Source organism: Mytilus galloprovincialis, chromosome 5 (assembly GCF_965363235.1).
Source record: "Mytilus galloprovincialis chromosome 5, xbMytGall1.hap1.1, whole genome shotgun sequence".
Lineage (NCBI taxonomy): Eukaryota > Metazoa > Mollusca > Bivalvia > Mytilida > Mytilidae > Mytilus > Mytilus galloprovincialis.
Window position 1 is genome coordinate 57,223,835 of NC_134842.1, and position 25,399 is coordinate 57,249,233.

Below are 25,399 nucleotides of genomic sequence, written 5' to 3' on the forward strand. Positions count from 1 at the left end.
ATAAAAAATTCCTAAAAGTTTTGCCAACTGTATATAAGGTTATATATTCACGAGGTAGAAAAGCCTAAGTATTTCAATAATTCAAAGATTTATAAAAAGTTAATTTATAAGAATGACCATATCAATGAACGGGCGTATAAAAACTGAAAAAGAATTGAACCTAAACACATTTATCGTCTTTCGGTTTTCCTCTAGGGAAATAGTAGTTATTTTCAATTTTCTTGACTATAGGTTGCCTTGTTTGTGTTCCCTTCATAATTGAGGACAAAGGCGCATTTTGATAGGATATTTGATTATATTGATTATTTTTTAAACTAACATGTATGAACAACTGTAAATGTTAATTAAACGCTGCTAGTTGACTGTTAGTATCCGATGGTATCATCAGCTCAGTAAATTAGTGAATCAGTACTGACATGATTTAAAGCATATAATGCAGAAAAAATATCGTTAATTTACTAAGAAATTATAACAAAGTTAAGGTTCCAACTCCCTCAGCGAACTTGAATTTGCGTATTCGATGTCCATTTTAGTCGTATTACGATTTTCGGGTTTTAAAAAAAAGGCTACATATGGTTTTGTCCACCCACCGAAGTCGATTTCGAGCTATCGCGATATGTCCAATACTATTAAGATTAGCTAGCATGTTAAACTTAATCAAACTATCGAAAAAGGGGAGAAAATATGGTAGACATGGTAACTCATGAAGTTAAGAGGGAACATTTGTGTTTCCCATAATTCTTTTAGTCTTTCTATAGTGCTGTTTCCGACGAACCTTTAATACCATGATGCCATTAATAATGAATTTGTCATCAGTCAAGGCACCTGAAATTACTGTTAATTGCGATAGAAAATGCATGTATCCCAGGGTTTGAACATTTAAACATCCTGTCTCACCACAGTATGAAAGGACTCATCACAGTTATAACCATGTTAACAACTTTAATAGAAAAGGATCATAGTGACTTCTTAAGTAAGAGCTGTGATACAAATCTTTTTTAACTATCTATTTAAAAATGTTAAACAATAATAATTATTCAATAATCAAATAGTTACCAGGCTTATTTCGGTCCAAATATCTTGAAATTCTTCGTTAGAAAGTGTCCCGTCATCGCAGTGTGCGACTAAGTTTCTATAATGTTTCATCCTGGACAAATCTGCTCCAACACTCACGTCTAATGGAAGTGGGAGAAGATCTCCAACGGAAATCTCCGTTAAATTTCTTATCAGACATATCATTAACGTCAAGTCAAAATTATTCGACGATACGACTCCTGAAAATATTTCAATATTTCAATTTTTTTCATGTTGCTTGTCTTTAATTGTTTTTCTATCGTTCATTGTCTTGGTAGATGACCCCTTAAATCCATACATTCGTTTTCTGATAACTGATTAATTATCATATGTTGTCGCGTATGAACGATAATATATTTAGTTGGATTGAATTTATTTTAAACTCTCATATAAAACCTATCATTGAACCATAATAAATATTGATTATAGTAAGTGCTCCTTAACATTTATTTTCTGTACTATATTGAGATTGACAATGAAAGTAAATTAATTTATTCATCAAACCTTTGAACATGTCCACTGGGTTAGATGAATAAAAGAATAGAATATGAATATTGCTAAACATTGAAAAAAATATCACTATAAGAAATGCAACGATTATCAAACAATTAGTAATACTCCTTTTTGAAGGTTTTAATACCCTGTTGAATATAGATGCGTTTGTTGACAATTCATATAGGTAAGTAATGGAATAGAATACTAATGAATAACAAATTATTCTTTAACTAAGACAAGATATTAACTGTGGCAATTTTCCTAGCAGTTCATAATACAACATGAACACTGAGAAACTCAGTTTCGGCAATAAACAAAACTGATTTTCTAGATAACTGGTGTCAACTTCTTCTACAAATTTATCATTGGGACATACCTGTTCTAGGATACAATAAATCCCACTGTTTCTGATTGATAACTCGTTTTCTCTTCAGTGGATCAAGAACCTTAAATTTATTCTGATTGAGAACTGTTTGTAATCCTCCAGGGAAAAATTCTTTGTCGAATTGAACTCTTACTGCTTGTGGTGCTACTCTCAGTATAAGATTGGTAATCCGCAAGTAGTTGGCCTCTTTCTCGGTAATGGCCTTTTTTGGTTCCCTTGCAGTGTAAAGGGATTTCTCTAGACTTTCATTAACCGACATTCTGGAATTTGTTTAAATAACTATCCCAACTTAACAATATAGTTACATCCAATGAAATGAGAAGTCATCAATGTAGGTCAAAATTAACCTGAAAATGAAATGAGGTTCAAATTCGCAAAATCCTATGCTCACTGTACATGCTGTATATACTTAAAAAAACAGTGCTTCTATCATCTTCATATAAATTATACAGCCATTGTGAATAAAATATGAAAGGAAAAACTAAAATTCTCAAATTACGTTTGAAAATAAAAATCACATGTTATAAATTTTAGTGCGTACTAGTATTTAAGTATTTATATATCCTTGGCTTTCATTGTTTTGTGTATGAGCGTCATTTTACCAACACTGGGTCGATAACATTGTCAATGGACTGTTAGTAGAGTGTGATAAAGGGTTATTTTAGTGAAAGTTTTCGGTATATTTATTTCACATGTTTTGTCGTCTTATTCACAATCTCCATTTCTCGTGTTAGGTTCGATGTTCGTGCTTGCTGTTCCCCTTATTTATTTAACATGTTTCGTGTCGGTGCTCTTAAATAAATTTCTCGTGTTTGCCCCTCACATGCCTCATTTGATTAAAAAGTAAACCGGTACTAATTCAAATAAAGGCAACAGAAGTATACTGCTGTTCGAAATTCGTATATCGATTGGGTAAAAAACAAATCCGGGTTACAAACTAAATCTGAGGGAAACACATCAAATATAAGAGGAGAACAACGACACAACAGATAATGTTAGTGTGTTATAATACCTTCTGAAACTTTTGTTCAGACTAAGAGAAATTGATGTTATATTGTTACTATTCTACTTTTGCAATTCTATTGTACATGTGTGTATGTAATAAAGTCCATCAATTTTTTTTTTTTTTTTATAAATCAGATGCAAATAGCGGACCGCTAAAATGTTACCGCAAAGTCTTCTTGTCCATTAATAATGGCTGCATGATCTCCAAGAACGGCTAAGTAATAACTTCTGGTACTTTTTTCCTGAATATTTACGATGTTTTATCTCGTGCTTTGTTTTTCTAGATTTTTATTTTCCGTGCAACGTTTTTGCGCGTTTTATTTCACGTGTTTACGTGTTCAGTAACCCCTTTACCACCCTCTTAGTCCTCGAGGTATTTTGAGCTAAGCGCTAAACAGCTAGTGCATCGGTACTGGCACGACTTTAACATAATAAGACGGAAAGACCTATTGTATTTGTTCTGATAAAAAAAAATTATTATCCCGCCAAATTTGTTATGTGCCCTTTTTTGTTGGTCGCTAAGATTTTTTGCATATAATATCGAAAACAGTTATTGCAATTTTGGGACAGACCCTGTTTAGTCGAAGCATTTTATTGTAAGAGAGTCATCTCCCCAAACCTTTTCTTTGTGGTGAGATCTCCTCCATTACCGTGAAAGAAAGTGACATTTATTTTACCAAATTGCTTTCTACATCCTCAGGATATTTTGTCCAATTTTGACAGAAGCGATACGAAGACTCCGTATGAGAGTTATTTCCCATAATGCATTTGAAATAAGTGATATGCATATGTAACTAAACATTTTTAAATATGCATGCATAAACCTCTCATTTGAGACCGGAAGTGAATTTCGCTAAACCGGAAGTACTTATGCATGTTATATCTTTCATATTACAGGCAAAAGTATATAGAAACCATGTATTTGTGGAATTACTGTAAATAACGCTATCATTATGATCATGTGAGACCGGAAGGTGAAATATAATACAAAAGTTCGAAATCGTAACTTAGCCATAAAAATGAGATGAAGTCACTTCCCATATATCAAATGGCATAAGGTAATCTCGAGACCTCTTGTACCATATATATCCTGCTAGGGCAAGCAGTTTCTGAGAATTAAGCATCACAAAGACTACATCTGAATTATTAACGCTATCGCCCTGGCCATTGTAGGTATTTTGTACCTACCTTGCTTAGGACTATTCATTGCTGGCGAGACAATGACGGAGGAATACTGAGGATCCATTTGACTTGGCTGTAATTCCATGAAGTGATATTTGCCATATATGATATAGAAACTGAATTTGTGTAGTGGACTTGGTTGGATTTTCAATCTAGTCTTTTATATATGAAACAGAAAGGTTTCTGGAATCAGAAAGGTTTCTGGAATCATTTAAGACTACTTATGGTTAACCAAAGTCACTCCTGCATACAATGCACTAGGTAAAAGTAATCATGTTTGTGTAGTGCACTTGGCTGGAATTTAAAAAGTGATTTTTGCCAACTAGAAACTAAATTTATAAACCAGTAACTTTGGCTTTAAAATGCAAAGAAGTAAATGGAGCTTTCGCTTACAACAGCTAATAGGTTATATTCTTTTAAATCAGGATGATGTTTCATTGGCGCATACTCTATATCCTTCCTTTTTCGTATGTGTAAATATATTAGCCATAGTCACCAAAGCATTTAATAGAGGCCAAGGTAGCCTAATTGCTGTATGTACTTTCATAAAGTTGCAAGATATGTTCTCGCAAGATATATCAACTTTGTTTGACATAAAGTGCTAAGATTTGTTACCCATGCAATAAACCCAATTGTACATGATCAAGTAACAACCCTGTACTGCATACAACATCTCAGATCAGAACCTAAATGCAACTGGTAATAAAAACAAACTAATAGACGAAATGCTATTTGCCCTCTTAGGTGAGGGAAAATTAACATGATTTTTTTTTTTATCTATACTGACTTTTTTACCTGTTAAATTTATATCGATATTCAACTAGGTTATTCAAACAATACATCAAATTGCCTTTCCACAATTTCTAACATTATAAACAAGAGTTCCTTCAACCAACAAACTTATCTAAACTCAAGACTTTCAAGATTCAAGAACTTTGGCTTTTGGTATCTTATTGGGACTCCAAACCATATTTCAACCCCTTGATTTGCCTTGACCAATATTCAGCATCTCTACTGTCAAAATCATATGAAATTTGAAGTAAACACTTTTTAACCTTTCTGTTTCATATATAAAAGACTAGAATCAAAATAATGTAACTGTTAAATCATTTTGAACCCTGGTCCATCGTATCAATTTGGTCCAAAAAATACCATTACTGTTATCAAACTCCTAGACCTTTCATTTGATATATGAAATGACAATGATTGTAGAACTTTGACCTTTGGTACATTTGGACCCCAAAACCTGGTCTAAATCCTCTTTTTGTCTGGATACATGTGTAACCATAATTTCAGTTCGGTCCAAAATATGTGAAATATAATATTCTTAGTCTTAGACCTTTCATTTGATATAGGACATGACTATGATTCAAGAACTTAAAATTTTAGTACATTTGGACCCTAAATCATTATCCAGTGCCTTGGTTTATAGATAATTAAGATCCAGACGCAACATTTTAGTACAAATCAAATAATGTTAAATCTGAAACCCATTTACTCTTCATTTAATATATGAAACTATGAAGAAGTTTGTCTTGATAAAACCCTGTATCAAATCAATTTGGTCCAAAAGATGTGGATGGTTTAACCCCACAATTTTATAAATCTACAATGTTGATGATACATGTGATATGACCTGATTAATATGATTCTAGAAACATTTAACACATTAAATGTTAGCATAGCTAATGATGTAAACAAATCTATAAATAACATGATTAATAAGCATCGTCTGCAGACAACGTTGAACAACAAAACTAGCTACATTGTATAAATAGCACTACATGGCATAGGCATGGAAAATAATTTTTCCACACGCTGTTGTGTATTAATGATTACTAGTTATTAATAGAAATGCACAATTGATCATTCATAACAAATTTTATTAGAAACAGAAAGTGTAGTAAAGAGTTTCATTCAGGTTTGCACCATTCACGTTCGTCCCCTTTCACTTTCACACCCTACACTTCCGCACCCAATGTCCGTTTGCACCATACACGTTCGCGATAAATTTTACCGAGTTTTGATAAGTGTATTGCTATAAATATATAATGTCATTATTTCTAAATAATGTGAGATATGACGAAATTGCACTTATAGTGTCACAAAAATTCCCCGTATTTTCACACATTATCCTGCGTTTCTATAGTTTGGATTTATACTTTAAAAAAAATCATCGGGAAACGGCGTGGTGCATCAGAGTTACAAAATCAACGCAAAAAAATCAGCTTATCAGTCAGTGAAAAAGTAATAGAGGTTCTTGAAGCAGAAGAAACAACACTTCTATCTTGCGAAAGGACAAGTCAGACATGGACGAGCCATAAAAACAAGACATTTGATCGATTTCTTTAAAAATTAGCATCCTATTATATAGACTATTTTTTCATGATGCAGGAAGGGAGACTAGAGAAAGGGGGCGGGTGAAAGGAGAAAGGTACCCCCCTTTCCGCCATCTCATTCATGTGTTTGTTTATTTCTACACCTTCTGCAGGAACGAAAACAATTAAATGCTCATCAAAATTCAAAAAAGATTATATCTTTCTGAACCTCAAACTACATGTACATTTATCTTTAAATTTATATATCTAGGCCAGGCCTTAAAACTCCCCAACCTGCCATTGTCACGGAATAGAAGTTCCTTCATAAGGCTTATTCTCATTTCGCCTTAGCTGTCAAAATAGTTATATAAAATTAATCCCAATTTGCCTGGCTTATTCTCATTTCGCCTTAGCTGTCAAAATAATTATATAAAATTAATCCCAGTTTGCCTTAGTACAAATTTTCAGGTACATAAGAATTAACTAAGGCGAAATGGGAGCTTCTGTAAACATTGTAATTATGTTATGTTTTGTTTGTATTGCAATTAGTTATTATTTGTTATTTTGATGTCAAATTCCATTATGAAATTTTATTTATGTTCGGTGTCCCACTTTTTAACTAATTCTTTTTTATAGCTGCTCTTCTTTTTCTGATTTTTTTTTACTCATGTGTTATATTTTGTAAATAAAGTCTTATTAGATATGACACATTGTATATGAATATTTCATATTTCAATGAATAAAGAAAAGACAAATATCATACTATCATAACAAATACATTTGTATTTCATATCTAAATCAGCACTGAATTCAGAAACCCAATTTTAAATTTGCATACTTATATAGAAAATGTATATGTTATATTTTTAATAATAACATGAGAAAAAAACACTTAGTCTAATACATATAACATAAGAATTATTTCCGTATAGTTCATATTGTGAAAAAAACAAGGCATTGATGTACACATTTGAAAGTTCAAAGTTCGTTTAGTTTACATGTTTGAGGATGTAAGATGCTGCATCACCATACTGAGGTTAATATGTTGGTTGGCGATGTTTTCCAGGAGATTAAAGAATCGTATATAATTTGGACCAAGCTTGAAAAAGTCAGATCATAGTATACCGTGTAATTCACAGGTTGTCGTTTGTTTATGTGTTACATATTTCTTTTTCGTTCATTATTTGTACATAAATAAGGCCGTTAGTTTTCTTCTTTGAATTGTTTAACATTTCGGGGCCTATTGTAGCTAACCATGCAGTATGGGCTTTCCTCATTGTTAAAGGCTGTATGTTGACCTATAGTTGTTGATATCTGTGTCATTTTGATCTCTTGTGGAGAGTTGTCTCATTGGCAATTATACCACATCTTTTTTTTTGTATTTTTACATGTATTATCTTTATTATATATATAATTATAATAACACAATTTAAAAAAAAAATATATAATTTTATTTATTTTATTTAAGTTTCTGTAATATATGTAAACAAGTTTGTGGGAATACATTTTGTTCTTTCTTTTTTAAACTCTTTGTGTTGCAAAATGTAAAGGATAATTGACTGATTATTAAGAACTTTCTGGTTGCATAAAATGTATACAATTGAAACTTATATTAATTTAAGCATAAAAGAAGCAACTTTCCTACTGACTCATATGTTTTATTGTGGATTTTTTTCTGTTAAAATCATATAAATTGTCACAAAATTGTCACTTTTATTAAAAATAATAATTAAAGAGAAAAAAATCCCTAATTCAATGTTGTTCAAATTGCTATAAAAACACAGAGGTTTAATTTGTTTATTTAATATTTTTATCTAAATTCACATTTCGCCTTAGTTTAATTCCCATCTGGCCTTAGTATATATTTTACCTTTTTTACCTGGAATTCACAGCTAAGGCGAAATGAGAACACACCGTTTGCCTTAGTACAAATTTTCAGGTACATAAGAATTAACTAAGGCGAAATGGGAGCTTCTGTAAACATTGTAATTATGTTATGTTTTGTTTGTATTGCAATTAGTTATTATTTGTTATTTTGATGTCAAATTCCATTATGAAATTTTATTTATGTTTGGTGTCCCACTTTTTAACTAATTCTTTTTTATAGCTGCTCTTCTTTTTCTGATTTTTTTTTACTCATGTGTTATATTTTGTAAATAAAGTCTTATTAGATATGACACATTGTATATGGATATTTCATATTTCAATGAATAAAGAAAAGACAAATATCATACTATCATAACAAATACATTTGTATTTCATATCTAAATCAGCACTGAATTCAGAAACCCAATTTTAAATTTGCATACTTATATAGAAAATGTATATGTTATATTTTTAATAATAACATGAGAAAAAAACACTTAGTCTAATACATATAACATAAGAATTATTTCCGTATAGTTCATATTGTGAAAAAAAACAAGGCATTGATGTAGACATTTGAAAGTTCAAAGTTCGTTTAGTTTACATGTTTGAGGATGTAAGATGCTGCATCACCATACTGAGGTTAATATGTTGGTTGGCGATGTTTTCCAGGAGATTAAAGAATCGTATATAATTTGGACCAAGCTTGAAAAAGTCAGATCATAGTTACCGTGTAATTCACAGGTTGTCGTTTGTTTATGTGTTACATATTTCTTTTTCGTTCATTATTTGTACATAAATAAGGCCGTTAGTTTTCTTCTTTGAATTGTTTAACATTTCGGGGCCTATTGTAGCTAACCATGCAGTATGGGCTTTCCTCATTGTTAAAGGCTGTATGTTGACCTATAGTTGTTGATATCTGTGTCATTTTGATCTCTTGTGGAGAGTTGTCTCATTGGCAATTATACCACATCTTTTTTTTTGTATTTTTACATGTATTATCTTTATTATATATATAATTATAATAACACAATTTAAAAAAAAATATATAATTTTATTTATTTTATTTAAGTTTCTGTAATATATGTAAACAAGTTTGTGGGAATACATTTTGTTCTTTCTTTTTTAAACTCTTTGTGTTGCAAAATGTAAAGGATAATTGACTGATTATTAAGAACTTTCTGGTTGCATAAAATGTATACAATTGAAACTTATATTAATTTAAGCATAAAAGAAGCAACTTTCCTACTGACTCATATGTTTTATTGTGGATTTTTTTTCTGTTAAAATCATATAAATTGTCACAAAATTGTCACTTTTATTAAAAATAATAATTAAAGAGAAAAAAATCCCTAATTCAATGTTGTTCAAATTGCTATAAAAACACAGAGGTTTAATTTGTTTATTTAATATTTTTATCTAAATTCACATTTCGCCTTAGTTTAATTCCCATCTGGCCTTAGTATATATTTTACCTTTTTTACCTGGAATTCACAGCTAAGGCGAAATGAGAACACACCCTTCATAATATAAGTTCCAAAAGGAAAATATATTCTGGAATATTATTTCCACAGGAACAAATATTACAGTATATGTTCCTAACGGAATAAATGGTATAGAATATTTGTTCCAACAGGAATAGATATTATATCAATGTTTATAACAAAGTTTCCATTGGAACTTCTGTTAGGCGGAACAAATATACGTTGACACCATGACAGGTAAGTCTGTACACAGAGAAATTTTTGAGGTGAAAATACGGCTATATTTGTCCATTTGTTATGATGAACCTAATAATAACGAAACGTAAGTAAATAAACACTCTTGATCATTCATGAATCATAAGCCAAAATCAATTATAGGATCTAATCTTCAGATAGATAGTTATTTCGTAATACTAATATATATACCCATTGGTGGCCTTTGGCTCTAGTATGCTCTTTGGTCAGGTTGTTGTCTCTTTGACACGTTCCCCATAATTTTCCATTTTCAATTTCATTATTAGCACTTACCAGCTTTCTTTTCTTGTAATTTGTGGAACGAGCATGTTGTTTCGGAATGGTGTGAGGCGATGAACACAAAGGCAGTTTCAGTCTACATATTTAATTAGCTACATGATAACAAGAGAGTGTGTGCGCATGCTACGTCAGCAATCTATTAATACATTTTGGTTGTGCAGGTATATCTAAATTAATTCTGACTGAGTTCTGATATTGAAATATTAATAGTATTGTCACATCCCTTCTTCTTTAAATAAAAATAATTACATAAAAGTTATTTTACCAATTAAAGTCATACATAAAATTTGTTTTCCCAAATAAAATCATATTCAACACTTAGGAAATTTAATGTCTAAATGCGAAGTTAAAGTCAAAGATATTGTCATAATGATTGTTTTGCATACATAAAACATATCCTAGCGATTGTTTGAAAACACTACTTCTCTAATAGACGGGTATATAATTATGTTACATTACTTACACGAGATCACTTCAGGGATTATTATGCCCTGCGCGCACTTGTGATCTAATCACACACAAAATCCTTAAATCGTGCTGGTGGTTTTACAACTCTTCCTGATCGTGTCATAATCGGTGTTTCTTTCGCATTTTCGATTTCTGTCGCATTTTCAAGATTGTCTTGATTGTTTATTTCTCCATGTTCAAAGTCGGAATTGTCTCTTTCAATTTCTGTAGGTTCATTGTTATCCTCTTCTAGTGTGTGTTTAAGTTGACGACGATTTCTACGTATGGTTCGCGTTCCAACATCAACTTCGTACGATCTGATGTTGACCTGTTGTTTGATAGTTCCTTTCTTCCACTCTTTGTTGAAGTTTGACGGTTGTATTCTTACGGTATCTCCATTCTTTAACATCGGTAAATCTTTTGTTCCTTGATTGTAATAGAATTGTTGCTTCTGTTTTTGTTTTGTTAATTCTGTTTGTACTTTATTCGGAGTAATCACTTTCGGTTTCAGAAGACTTTCTTTTGTTGGTAAAAGTGTTCTAGTCTTTCTGTTCATAAGTTTTTCAGCTGGACTATTGTCAAAACCCTCGGTTGGTGTATTTCTAAAATCGAGAAATGCTAAATATGGATCCTTTTTGTCAAATTTTGATTTCTTCATTAACCTTTTTACTGTTTGTACTGTTTGTTCCACTTTTCCATTGCTTTGAGCATACAATGGAGAAGAAGTGTCATGTTTAAATTCCCAAAGTCTGCTAAATTTTCTAAACTCTCCACAGTCAAATTGTGGACCGTTGTCTGTAAAATACACATCGGGTATACCGTGCCTTGCAAACTGAGCTCTGAGTTTTCTGATTACTGTTAGCGCAAGAGTATCTTCAAGATAATCGACTTCCCAGTAGTTAGAATAATAATCTACTGTCACTAGATAGTTCTTACTTTGAAATGTCATTAGATCGATTCCTACTTTTGACCATGGACGACTTGGTATTTCGTGTGATATAAGTGTCTCTTTCTGTTGTTTACGTTCGAATGTTCGACATGTTTCGCATCTCTGTATATAATCTTTTACTTCGGCGTTCATTCCCGGCCAATAAAGACTTTCACGTGCTCTACGTAAGCAACCTTCTATTCCTATATGTGATGAATGAATCTTTTTAATCATAACAGTTCTTAGAGATTTAGGAATAATAACTCTCTCTCCTTTGAATAATAGACCATTTTGTAATGTCAGTTCATCTCGAATGTTGAAATATATTGATACATTCGATGGTACATTCCATTTGTTACTCGGCCATCCTTCCTGAATAACTTCTTTCAGTTCTTGCATTTGTTGATCCTTCCTAGTATGTTCTTGAAGTTCAGAAATTCGCTCTTCAGATATCGGCAACTCATCTATCATGTTGATACTTTCGATTTCGGCTGTTGTGTTACTTGAATCTGAAGTCTCTTTTAAGTATGCTCTACTTAAAGTATCGGCTAAGTACAATTGTCCAATTCTAAATGATATTTTCCTTGCAATTTACCAGTCCCTTCAAATATGTCTGCATATTCCTTCATAACGGTTTCTTTTGAAAGGGGTTTAAAAATTGCACCCTGTCTCACTGCTTTAATGTTTTCATAATTTACAGTTACCAAATTCATAGCTTGCACTGCTTTGCTACCTAACAACGGAGTCAAAGTGCCATCTTTTACTACTACAAATTCTGCCTTGAACTTATCATTGTTCTTTGGATTCACCAATTTTAGAATGCATGTTCCTATCGGTTTTATTGTGGTATTGTTGTACATTGTCAGTATTTGACTTGTTTTCTGTAATTGGTTAATATCAAGCTCTTTCAATGGTCTTGCAGTGATTATATTGCATGTTGCTCCACTGTCTAATTGAAATTTTGTTAAGTTGCTTTTCTCATTCTTGCCTATTATTTTCATAGATGCATATATGTGCCTACTGTGCTTTTCTTTAACAGAGTTTACATTGGTGAGTGCTACTGTATTTATTTCAAAATAATCATTACTTTCTTCAGACTCTTCAGAGATTGCTCGGACTCTGTGTCCTAGGTTACGTCTTTGCCTTGATTTTTGTTCTGATTTGCACATGCTTTCGAAATGATTTGCTTTACCATATTTCCTACACTCCTTCCCAAAAGCGGGACATTTTGCCTTGTTAAATTCGTGTTTTCTTCCGCAATATTTACAAGCAGAAGAGTTTTGTGCATAAGACGGTTTAGTTTTATGTGTATATTGCTTTTGCTGTTGATAATTAGGATTTCTTTGTTTATGTTTGACACCATGTACTTCTAAGTCTGAAAAAGTTGGGTTTTCTAATGTTTTTATTCTCTCTTTAGACAGTTCTGCTGCTCTTGAAATTTGTAAACATTTCGGTAGGTGTAAGTCTATAACTCTTAATAATCTTTCTCTTAAGTGTGAATCTTGAATACCACAGATAATTTTGTCTCTTATTAATGACTCTTGCAGCGCTCCATAGTTGCAAGTTGTTGCTAATATTTTCAACTCGGTGACATACTTTTCAAATGTCTCCTCTTTATTCTGGTTTCTCATATTAAATCGGTATCTTTCTACAGTTTCGTTTCGTTTTGGATTGCAATACCCATCAAACGCCTGTAGGACCATTGCTAGTGTCCTATTTTGTGGTTCTTGTTCGAATGCCATTGTAAGGTAGATCTCACGGCCTCTCGTACCGACTAAATACTGAAATAGTTTAACCTTTGCTTGCTCATCCTCGCTGTCCATTACCAAATCGATATATAGATTTAACTCTTCCTTCCATTTCTTCCATGCATCGGCAAGATCATGAGCGTCTAAGTTAAATCTTTCTGGGGCTCTCAGTTTCTCCATTGTTTACGTTTTATAGACAAAGGAAACGAACGAGGTCAATTGCGATGGGCAGTGTTTTGGATATATATGTACTCCCTGATTTATTTAGTTACTATAAGGGTAATTTTAAAAATGCTATCCAAGAGTTATCAAAAAAGGGATTGAAGGTCCTATTTGCTTTAAAAAGTAGATTTTCTAACTTTCAATCCATCCCTGTTAATTTATCATGCAAACTTTTTGATGTCTTAATAAGACCTGTTTTATTATATAATAGTGAGGTATGGTTTATGGAAGATTATTTATCCATGTTTAAATCTTTCAAACGTTCAAAACAACATGGTTCTGTTTGTGATACTTTGTCGTTAGAAGATAAATTTTGCTATGAAATGATTCATAATAAATACTGTAAATCTGTCCTAGGACTTAGAAAAACTGCATGTAATATTTCAGCCAAAACAGAACTGGGCAGATTTTCTATGGCTTCATTTATTAAACCACAAGTTATGCTATATTTCTGTAGATTTCATACCAATGATATTAATCCTCTGTTAAAAGAAGCCTATGAATTAAATAAGTCCCTGCATAATGATGGTTTTCATAGTTGGTATACATTTGCTCTAAATATTTTTAAAGAGACTGGATTAAATGCTAAAGATTTTGAAACTTGTGATAAACCATACAATAAAATTAAATATTCCTTAAAGATGAAGTTTAAACAGGTATCACATGAATTTTATACAAAAAAAGTCTTGAATAAACTTTCTTCTATAACAGACAGTTCGAAATTATTTCTATATGGTCAAATAAAAACTGAGATAAAAATTGAAAATTATTTATTAAAAGAATCAAATTTTAAAACCAGACAATTAATTTCTAAATTAAGGGTTAGTGACCATAACCTAGAAGTTGAAATGGGAAGATATAAAAATGTACCCAGAGATCAAAGGTTATGTAAACTTTGTAATAAAATTGATGATGAATACATGTACCATTTTTTACTATACTGCAAACTAAACTCAACTTTAAGAGATTGCTTATTTTTAAAGATTAATAATTTAAATCCTGATTTTACAAATTATCAACCACTTTTAAAGCTAAAACAACTTTTAAATCCTAAATCTGAGCTTTTGACAGAAATTGGTGACTTTATAAAGCAATCATTAGAATTGCGAAAATGAGGTCCATGTTCATCAAAGGCTACATTAATTACCATTTATTACTATGGTTTTTTTTTATGTTTATATTTGTAATTCTTCACTGTCTGTATTAAATGTTGTATTTGTGTTTGCTTGACCCATATGGGCAACAGTACCCATCAGCGTGTGTGAAATCAGAACCTATGTCAATTAAGAGCCGGAAGTGAAAGTAGAACCATATTTTACACCTGCGTTATAGCCTACAAATAGACATATATATCTACCCAAAAGATGATGTGAACTGTCACGATACCGGATTTATTATCAGATTTTAAGTAGCTGAAATCAACACCATTTGTATACAATTATCATTGGACATCATTAAACTGTTGAACTGATAATAATAAAATGTACGAATAAAATGGCAACATTTAAATATTTTTCTCTGTCAAAGGCACATAAATTTATGCATTCTGTTTGGCGTGAATAGGAGTCTGGATGGGGTTTACAGAAAAGGGAATAATGGTAAAAAAAAGTGCAGAATAAAGGGTAAAATAAATGAAAAATAAAGAATATTGGCAAAAATGATAATAAAATTGATAAACAAGTGTATGGTGCACACTTACAAAGAATAAAGAATAATGGGCATGCAAAATAAATAATAAATATTAGAAAAAAATGAACTCAAAATCAAAGAATAAAGACATTAAAAAAAAGCCCCTCCCCTTCAATCCAGACCCTCATAAATTTGATGCCAGTTCTATCGTAATTAATTACAAACGCTTGTTGACCTCAATTTTGAAGATAAAATTGTAAGAAAAAGAAATTATTGAAAGCTTAGTGTTGAACGCTTCACTGTGCCAGTAAAGTAAAAAAATATATGTGTATTTATTTTTTATCTGGGACTAATTAATACATTTATTTACTAGTTCCAGTTTCATACATATTAAAATATTCATAAGTTATTCAATATTAGAATGTAATATGTGTTTTTTCATAGATATCAGGTACAACGATCTACAATACTACATTTATGTTTATATTTAAGCCCTTCCAAACTTGGTTAAGACGATTGAAATGTGAAGAGTTGACAATCAGACTGGAGGATCGACGGTTACACGACGTATACAAAGTGAGACGAGACAGATGAATCATATATGTTTTTTTTCTGAAGTCGTGCCAGCCTTTTTAAAGAAGGTTTGCTGACAACCACTAAAATTAGAATGAGATGCATTTACGAAGTTGTGCTGGTGGGTATATATTTTGTTTAGGGATCACATGCATGTAGTACGGTTGCACGGCTCGAGGGCCTTGATAGACCCTTTGATAGTTTACAAACTTTCTCAATTTGATGGAGAGAAAAAATATTGTGGTCAAGCAGATAACAAAATTGTTTGTCAATCAGTAATTATTTTCAAGATTTTTTTTAACTGGTAAATAATAGGGAAACGACAATGAAACAATGAAAATCACAAAGGTGAAGCCATGTAACAGTAACAGTGAAAGGGAGATAACACTTTTATACAAATATACACCAAGCGTATTTTGTTTACTTTTCTTCAAAATCATTAATTGTTTTTTATAATATAATTTTGTTTTCGTAAGTCATCTAAAGTGATATACCGACTAGACCAATGATTATATTTACATACAAACACGCTTTCTCGACCAAACCAATAACAACGTTTTATACCTGTTGTCTACAATTTGGTTCTTAGTAGCCGTATCTATATGTATGGTATTAAGACATGAATTGGTTCTAGAATTACTTCCGGTTCTGCAATAACTTGGTTCTAAATTCGCCGTTTCAGAATCTAATGCATCCTGGGTAATATTTTCAAAAGTGTACACCACAACGTCCTGATTGGTTAAAAATGTCATAAACAATGAAAATTTAACCAATGACGTAACGTTATTTTCACTTTGGGGTACGAACAATGAAATTACCCATGATGCTTTAGATTCTGAAACGGCCAATTAACACACGCTGACGTCTACTTATCCATATGGGTGTATTTTTGCAAATAAATTATTATTTAGTTCTGTCCAGACGTCGGACTATTGTCTTTTCTCGTTACTTCGCTTCTTTTAGCACATCTGACACCATGTTTCGGAATGGTGTGAGGCGATGAACACAAAGGCAGTTTCAGTCTACATATTTAATTAGCTACATGATAACAAGAGAGTGTGTGCGCATGCTACGTCAGCAATCTATTAATACATTTTGGTTGTGCAGGTATATCTAAATTAATTCTGACTGAGTTCTGATATTGAAATATTAATAGTATTGTCACACATGTGTTGAGGTTCTTGGAACAGCCGAGAGGAGCGGAAAGGGAAATGAGCAATAACCGTACACAAAAACGATGCTTGATAAGTATAATATGTGTGTGTAAAGTTCTGTTCTATACAGGTTTTTTCCTCCGTTATATATCGGAGCACTCCCCACTTGGGACATATGGGTTTAATGCTTTAATCAAATTTACACTGTGGTGGGGTGGTTAAGTTTAAAAACTTTATATACAGGTAAAACTGTGAATTTTAGAAACAAGTGTTTTAAATCATGTGCTATTTACATCCTTTATAATTCTACCTAGATTAATTTTTTTTAATTTTAAAATCCGTTTTGATTCATTTAAATCACTGGTGTTATACTGATTACAGTTTTTTTGAGGTTCAGAAAGATACAATTTTATCCAAATCTTTTTGTTTTGTTTATTCAATTTATTATTACCTTTTATCCTTTGATGTTTATCTTTTTCTTTCATATTTAAATCTTTGAACTCAATAAACATATGGTAGAAACACCCTAGTATTGTCTCATTAAAACACTGGTGATAAACTGATAACCGTAACGGGAATTACGACGATCCCAATATGGCGATGGCAGAAATAGGTAAAATCTTTTCAGTCATTTTTCTCAAATGTGGCATGTTTTTGTCAATAGTTACTCAGCTGCAAGGTTTTTCTATGATGAATATTTGGTGATGAATTAATCACGGAAACGTTCTAACATCTTATGACATTTCTTTTTGTGCATATTATATATATGTTAAATTTCTAATATAAACAGCTACATATACTAGTATATCATAAATTTAGAATGGGAAGGGGGACAAGCTTCAAGAAATTTGGAAATGTGGAAACACGAACTATGTTAAAATACAGAAACTCCAGGAACTAGGAATGATACAAAATATCGGAATGAGAGAAACTTTTAAATTAAAAAAAATGTCATCATGATCTCTAAATGTTACGAATGTAAAAGAAATATTGTTTGGTATTTTACTTTAAAAGGGACTTGGAAACAAATGTCACACATTTTTGAATGTGTAAACAGTTGTATAGCCTGTAAATACCATCAAATGCTTAGCTACTTCATGACCGTATCTGACTATCTATATCTCAGAAAATAGCTATAAATCTTAACAACATCAATTTAATGATAATACAAATAGTAGAGAAAGGTTGTGATGCTTTGTGTGTTATGAAGTTAAGCACATGTAAATGTGGAATTAATTGGCAAACATGGATTTGTGTTCCTATATAGTCCAAAGATAAAGAAATCAAATTGGTGTGGCCTTAAATTTTCTTTCAAGATTTTTAATTCAAAGAATGACTGCAACTTTAAGAAATCATAGCGCATTTTCCGCCATATCAGATACAAACTAATTTCAGAAATTACAAATACTTGGTATATGAAAAGTATGCTGCATATATATGCGTGGAAGTTATTGTTGAACAAAAATATTGAAGGTAACAAGAAACAATTTTGTACTTGCATAATTACCATATACTTAGTATTTTTCTATCAAATGAAAACAAAAATTAGCCTTCTTAATTGTCACGTATTTTCCTGAAGCACAAGCTATTTGTTTGATAATCTATTAAAGTCTTTGATATTAAACCAGTATCGACTGTGTTGATCTACATATTATGCCTTCAGAGGTAATTTATCAATACACATATATATGATATATATTAATTTTGTGTTTTTTTAGTTCTTCAAAAGCTTCGAAAGACTATACGCGTTATATATAGTTAGATCTAAGGCTAATAAAAACAATAAGCACAAGTATCAAACAATAAACAATAGTAACAATAAACTGGTAACTATTCAGATCCTTTACCATTCACACTGTTTAAAGAAATTTCTAAAATACATGGGTATTTAATCAAAACATTTGAATTTAATTTTTAAAATCATATATATCAGTGTAAAATAGTCCAAAAGTGAATCCACTGGAAAAAATATGAACGGCTATTTTAACCGGGATGAATTTCACTCAAAAAATTAAACTATATGTATTTGTATTGAAATATATGGAAAAGGGCAATAGAAACATCAATACAAGTATCAACTGTTTAATTCGATAATGCAGTTAGGTTACCATGGTTACTGATGGAAATTTTTGTTCATTTCGCACAGAAATTTGGTATAAACGTTCAGTTAATAGCACCCCCTTTTTCAAAATTTGTGTACCCATTCCAGAATATAAACAAAAGGGAACTTATGATAATTGAGGCTTGCATAGGGCACGAGAGAGGGCATGGAGGGGGTGGTGTCATTTCTGGTGTTCTGCTGGAATTTAAAATAAACATCCCCTTTTTCATATATTGCCGAAGACCAAAAATCTGATCCATGTTATAACTTATATATTTATATAGGAAGTAACCGACAGCCAGCCCCGTAGTATAGGGAATATTGGATAGTGGAGGTTAATTTGCCCTTTTGATTGATAATGTCAATTGGATATATGCGATATTTGAGGCAAAACATATGGCATATTAAAGTGTGGTATACGGAACTTTCATTTGTGGCAATGAATTGATAGGATTGCTCTTTTGGGATATTGGATATTGCTTAAGGTTATGCATATAGTTATAAATCGAGATATATATCTATAAGTTTTGTCCTAGATATTAACCTGTAAGTTGCTTCATTTATTTTTATTTTGTGTTAATGCCATTGTTTAACCGGACATTGCTGTTTTACACACACAATACCACTGAAAAGCTGGAAGACACATTTATTATTTTTTAGTTACTATTATCCCATGATAAAATTACGATTATCAAACAATAAAAATGCCATTATCATCCCGAATTTTTCGACGGCAATTTTCTAAGCGCTTAAACAATTATAGTGCACTGATACGATTATAATATGATGTATAATGGTATAGAAAATATATTGTAGGCGAAACGCGCGTCTGGCGTAAGTATAAAATTTTGTCCTGGTATCTATGATGAGTTTATTTGCAACCACACGGCAGGGTCGATGCCACTGCTGGTTGAGATTTATTTCCCCGAGGGTATCACCAGCCCAGTAGTCAGCATGTCTGTGTTGACTTGAGTTATTGATATGTTCCTAATTATAAATTGACTGTTAACAAACTAGATTTCATGTTTGAAAAATTTAGGCTTTTCTACCTCAGGAATAGATTACCTTAGATGTATTTTGCAATACTTTTAGGAATTTTTGGTCCTCAATGCTCTTTAATTTCGTACTTTATTTGGCCTTTTAAAAAAAATGAGCGTCACTGATGAGTCTTTTGTAGACGAAACGCGCGTCTGGCATAAATATAAAATTTAATCCTGGTATCTATGATGAGTTTTTTTGCAGCTGAGTAACTCGTGACAACAACGGGCTACATTTGAAATCAAAGTGCTGGATAGCACCTCTGGAAAGTTTGCAACTGTAGCTGTGTATTATTTCAAAAAGGTTATAGACGTGTATTATGGCAAAAATGTATTTCATCACAGCTTGGATGTTTTAAACTAAACCATTGTCTTGTCAGTAATTATCAAAAATCACTTTTTTCATGTTTGTCATAAAAAGTTTTGATATTTCTATTGCAGCCTAAAACTGTAGATCTAAAATATCGAAATATACAGAAATCTCTGTTAATTTATTAAAAAAAAAAAAAAAAAAAGTACCCATGCCATGTCAACATTAAGGGCCTGAGAATTAGTATTTTTCTATTGGTTTAGATCCTTCATATTTGTTTTTAGTAAATTAACACGTAAGTTTTTTTTGTTTGAATTGCTTCACATGTTTCCTATCGGGGCCTTTCATAGCTTTCTACATGTATATGGTACAAATATTTCTCATTATTGACAACCATATAGTCGCCTATAGTTATTAATACATTTTCCTCCTTTGAGCTCTTTTGGATAGCATTGGTTCTTTGTAAAAAATACTGCATCCTTTTTTTTTTATATAAATAAGACAGTTACAGTAACTTAAATCAATACAACTGCAATGAAAGTGAATTTATATTAAAGGCTTTTATCAAAAGTAGGGAACGTTCCATTGGACACAAATGATGCCCCCGCTAGCATTAATGTTATAAAGAGTCACAACTCAAGAACTGTAAATGTGACGCTACCAAAATGTGTACTTGATCTGAGTTATGGGGTAATAAGCATTGTGTATACATTCTAATTACACAGTTTTGCGCAATAGATTTGTAAGATCTTGACATTTGTTTTGAGTCAGAAACCTATATATTATGTCAAAAATTTGATCGCAATCCAAATTCAGAGCTATATCAAGCTTGAATGTTGTGTCCATACTTGCCCCAACTGTTCAGGGTTTCGGCCTCTGTGGTCGTATAAAGATGTGCCCAGCGGAGCATCTGGTTCCATTTGTAACGAGGCACAATCCTAGAGCAGTAAAAATTACTCCACCAAAATTCAAACTTGATCTTTGTTTTATTGTTAAAAGTATTACAATGTATAAGTTTTATAACATTTGGTTGAGCGAACTAAAGTTAGATAACTAAAACGAAAATATTCAGCAATTTTTTACATATGTAAAGGGGCATAACTCTAAAATGGTATAACTATCGCCACCAAAATTCAAACTTGATCAGTTTGTGGTAATGAGCATGCAGTGTGTATAAGATTCTTAGCATTTGGTTAAGACAAACTAAAGTTAGAGTTCAGAAACTAAAATTTCCAGGAACTTTCCTATTTGTAAAGTAGCATAAAACTCTAGAATGGTAAAAGTGACGCAACTAAAATTCAAACTTGACTTGTGAATTGTGGTTATACGCATTGCGTATAAGTTTCATACAATTTGGTTCAGGCAAACTAAAGTAAGAGAACGAATTTTGGGGTGTATGGAGGTACATGTACGTACAAGTAAGGGAATGACGTACATACTTACAGCAGAACAAGGATAAAACTCAATACGGTGGGAGCATAACAAGAGCAGTATGACCACAGGAATAAAAAAATTATATACACTAGATTCATAGAGGTGCTTATAACCTGTAACACATTTTAGTTGCTGTTGTGAAATTAAGCATTGTCTTATGAGTAAATAACATTTGAGAATTTTTGTTTTAAGCCATTCATTTGATATATTACGATAATCATTGCCTCTGTGTTTGGATGACAAAGCAATTGAGATCTATTTATATAGGGCATGGTATGCCTTAAAACTTTTCCAGATGCACAGGTTTGTCTGTAATCTATCTAAATTTTGAGGTGAAAATGCAGCCATTTTAGCCAAAGGGTACACATCATTAATCATTTTTAAAGAACTTGTCTTGATACCCTGAACTATAATATTCGAAGAAGTAGATGCTGACTCGGTTGCTTTTAATACAAATTTACAATAATACACCAGTGGTACGATGTAAATTATTGTAAGAAGACTGAAGAAGAACTGACATTGGGTCAATGTTTTGTCTGCTGTCAGTTTGATCCACTTGAGCATGCTGAACGAGTAAAGTTCCTTATATCCACATTAGACTGATGTGAAACAATTAGTATTTAAATAACGGAATTAAGTTTTCAAATGATTTTTGGCATCAAAATCTTCCGATCGATGTTAAGACAAAAACAATGCATTTTTTAATTATTTTTTTTTATCCAATCCGGTATTTACCTCTACTCGTCCTTGGCGTGAGACGTTAGACATGTATAATTTAATTTTAATTATCGAGTATTTTATATTCTTCACCTATGTTTTGTTTATATATCACTTAATCACTTTTCAATTATCCGACGGCTTGGTCAAAATGTCAACTTGTTCTCGCATTTTAATCAGTCATTCCCGATTCTTTCGATACTCTCGGGATTTTACCACGTTGACGTAAGTACATATAATAAACAGGTAAAAGTAGAGCGGGAAAATGTTCATTCATGAAATATTCATGAATGAATGAAAACGCAATCTCGCGTAGATTTCTTGTGATTTTCTCTTCAGCGCATGGCAGATCCGCGAAGTAGTGTTTGAGATACTCATTTTTAATCTGAATCGTCGGTGAACATTCATTTTTTTTTTTATTCAAGCTGTAATCTTTTCAGTCAAAACAGTAGTAACTCAAAATTTTAAAAGAATCTTCCAAGTATCAGAACTCAAACCGAGCCGCTAGGCGAGGGAAATTCTGTTCCAAGACTGGTATTTTTCGCAAATACCCCTCCATAACATGATATATCTGTTTAATTACACCGAATAGATTTGGATTGAAACTCTCTATACATGTGCAGATAAATACTATCAAGCTGCAATTCATAAACATGTTTATGCATAATTTTGGGTATAAGTGGATATAATCATAGAACCGCGGGAATTATACATTTTCTAATACGCGTTAGCTCGCTTTCATTATGTAACGTCATATCCGAAATCTTTTGGCGGGAAGATGCTCGCGAGGGTAAAAAAGGAATATTCAAAATGGCAAATACCATGGTATTTGAGGCAAATTCACCGGCAGTGGTGAAAAACAGGCAAATTCGTTTGAAATGAGGAAAACATATTAGAATATGCGAAAAATACACTGGCTATCAACCAATCAAAATCTTGCTTTCTTATATAAGGTGTAATTAGGGGTGAAATAGGTTTATTGCATATACACAACCGCATAAAACTACACTTAATATCTTAACAACAATGTTAAATCTGCAAATTAATTGCGGAACGAATTTTTGTTTTCCCTCGCCGAAATACTTATAGATAAGAAGCAGGAATAAAGAGGTCAATACAGTATACATGTAGTTAATGTCCAGTACACAATTAAAAAAAATGTTTTTGCAATCGCCTGTCCGTTGAATGAGGATATTAGTTTTTATTATAAGAAAATAATTTGTACTAAGCTGGGGTTTTTATGTGTTTTTTTTAATTCTCTTATAAGATTTCGTCCTAACTTTTCGCGAACCACGCTCTGGGCCTCTGTCAGCTAGACCCTCTGACTTGACTTATGAAAACAAATTCCCGCGCAACTCTTAGTATATGACAGAATTCCAAAACTTCATCTACTTTAAAAAACAAAAACAAAAAACAATTGGACTGAATAACCAATGCAAGCTATTAGAAAAATTATTTGACTCCCTAGTTGTGCCTATTGCTTTTGCGGTAGTTAAGTATGGGAATAGGCAAACAACACAGGGATTCAGATCCCTTTGAACACTTGCAGTATAAATTTATTAAAGAAATTCTAGGAATACATTGTAAAGCATCAAATGCTGCATGTTTAGCCGAGCTGAATAGATTGCCTTTATATACCAGAATAGAATTTTCAGCAATAGAATATTGGCTTCATATACTAGAGTCAAATAATTCACTTGCCCTAAAAATATACAAAGCAACTGAAAAAAATAACTCTTGGATAATAAATATGAAAAATCTTATTTCAAGACTTGGATTTCATTTTATTAATCTATATCCTATTGATATTAAAATGTATTTAAAACCCATTCAAGAGAGAATCAACGAAATAGCCTTCCAGAAGCAAAAGACTGACATCAATCAAAATAAAAAAAATAAACTTTTTTAATATACTATATAAACCAAATAGAAGACCCTCGTATGTTGATCAATGCAAATCCAAATGTGATAGATCAACATTATGTAGATTAAGGTTAAGTGTTCATACTTTATCTATTGAAGGAGGGCGATATCTAAAAATACCAAAGCAGAGTAGGGTATGTCTTTGCTGCAACAATGGAGACATTGAAGATGAACTACACTTTCTTTTAAAATGTTCATCCTATAACTATTTGAGAGATAACCTCATTAAAAAATGAAATAATGTTCTATTGAACAACAAATTACTTTCTTTATCATATAACTTGCTTATATCAATTCTGAATAGTAATTCCCCAACAATATTAAAAATTGTTGTCAACTATTTGAATGAATGCTTGTTGGTGAGAATAGTTATCAAAGGTACCAGGATTATAATTTAGTACGCCAGACGCGCGTTTCGTCTACATAAGACTCATCAGTGACGCTCATATCAAAATATTTATAAAGCCAAACAAGTACAAAGTTGAAAAGCATTGAGGATCCAAAATTCCAAAAAGTTGTACCAAATACGGCTAAGGTAATCTATGCCTGGGATAAGAAAATCCTTAGTTTTTCAAAAAATTCAAAGTATTGTAAACAGGAAATTGATAAAAATGACCACATTATTGATATTCATGTCAACACCGAAATGTTAACTACTGGGCTGGTGATACCCTCGGAGACGAAACTCATTATTAAAAGGTACTTAATTACTGTAATAATGCAATATGCTTCTCTTTTATTTTTATATATTTCTCTCATAATTATCCACTGTCACTCTTTCATTGTATATATGTTATTGTAGTTTGTCTTTAATTTGTTGCCATAACCATTTA

The 25,399-nt window shown here is 31.7% G+C and overlaps 1 protein-coding gene across 2 annotated transcripts in view; it reads right to left on the reverse strand.

Annotated features, from left to right (window-relative positions):
* The window catches only part of LOC143076107 (uncharacterized), a 73,382-nt gene extending 62,053 nt beyond the window's left edge, over window positions 1–11,329 (reverse strand). For both annotated transcript variants that reach the window (XM_076251752.1, XM_076251751.1), the window contains exons 1-3: window positions 10,338–11,329; window positions 1,946–2,301; window positions 1,057–1,274 (exon numbers count right to left, since the gene is read on the reverse strand). In XM_076251752.1, the coding sequence (XP_076107867.1) occupies window positions 1,057–1,274; window positions 1,946–2,213 (486 nt within the window). In that variant the 5' untranslated portion in view covers window positions 2,214–2,301; window positions 10,338–11,329. The remainder of the gene's footprint in view (window positions 1–1,056; window positions 1,275–1,945; window positions 2,302–10,337) is intronic.
* Window positions 11,330–25,399: the final 14,070 nt, after the last annotated feature.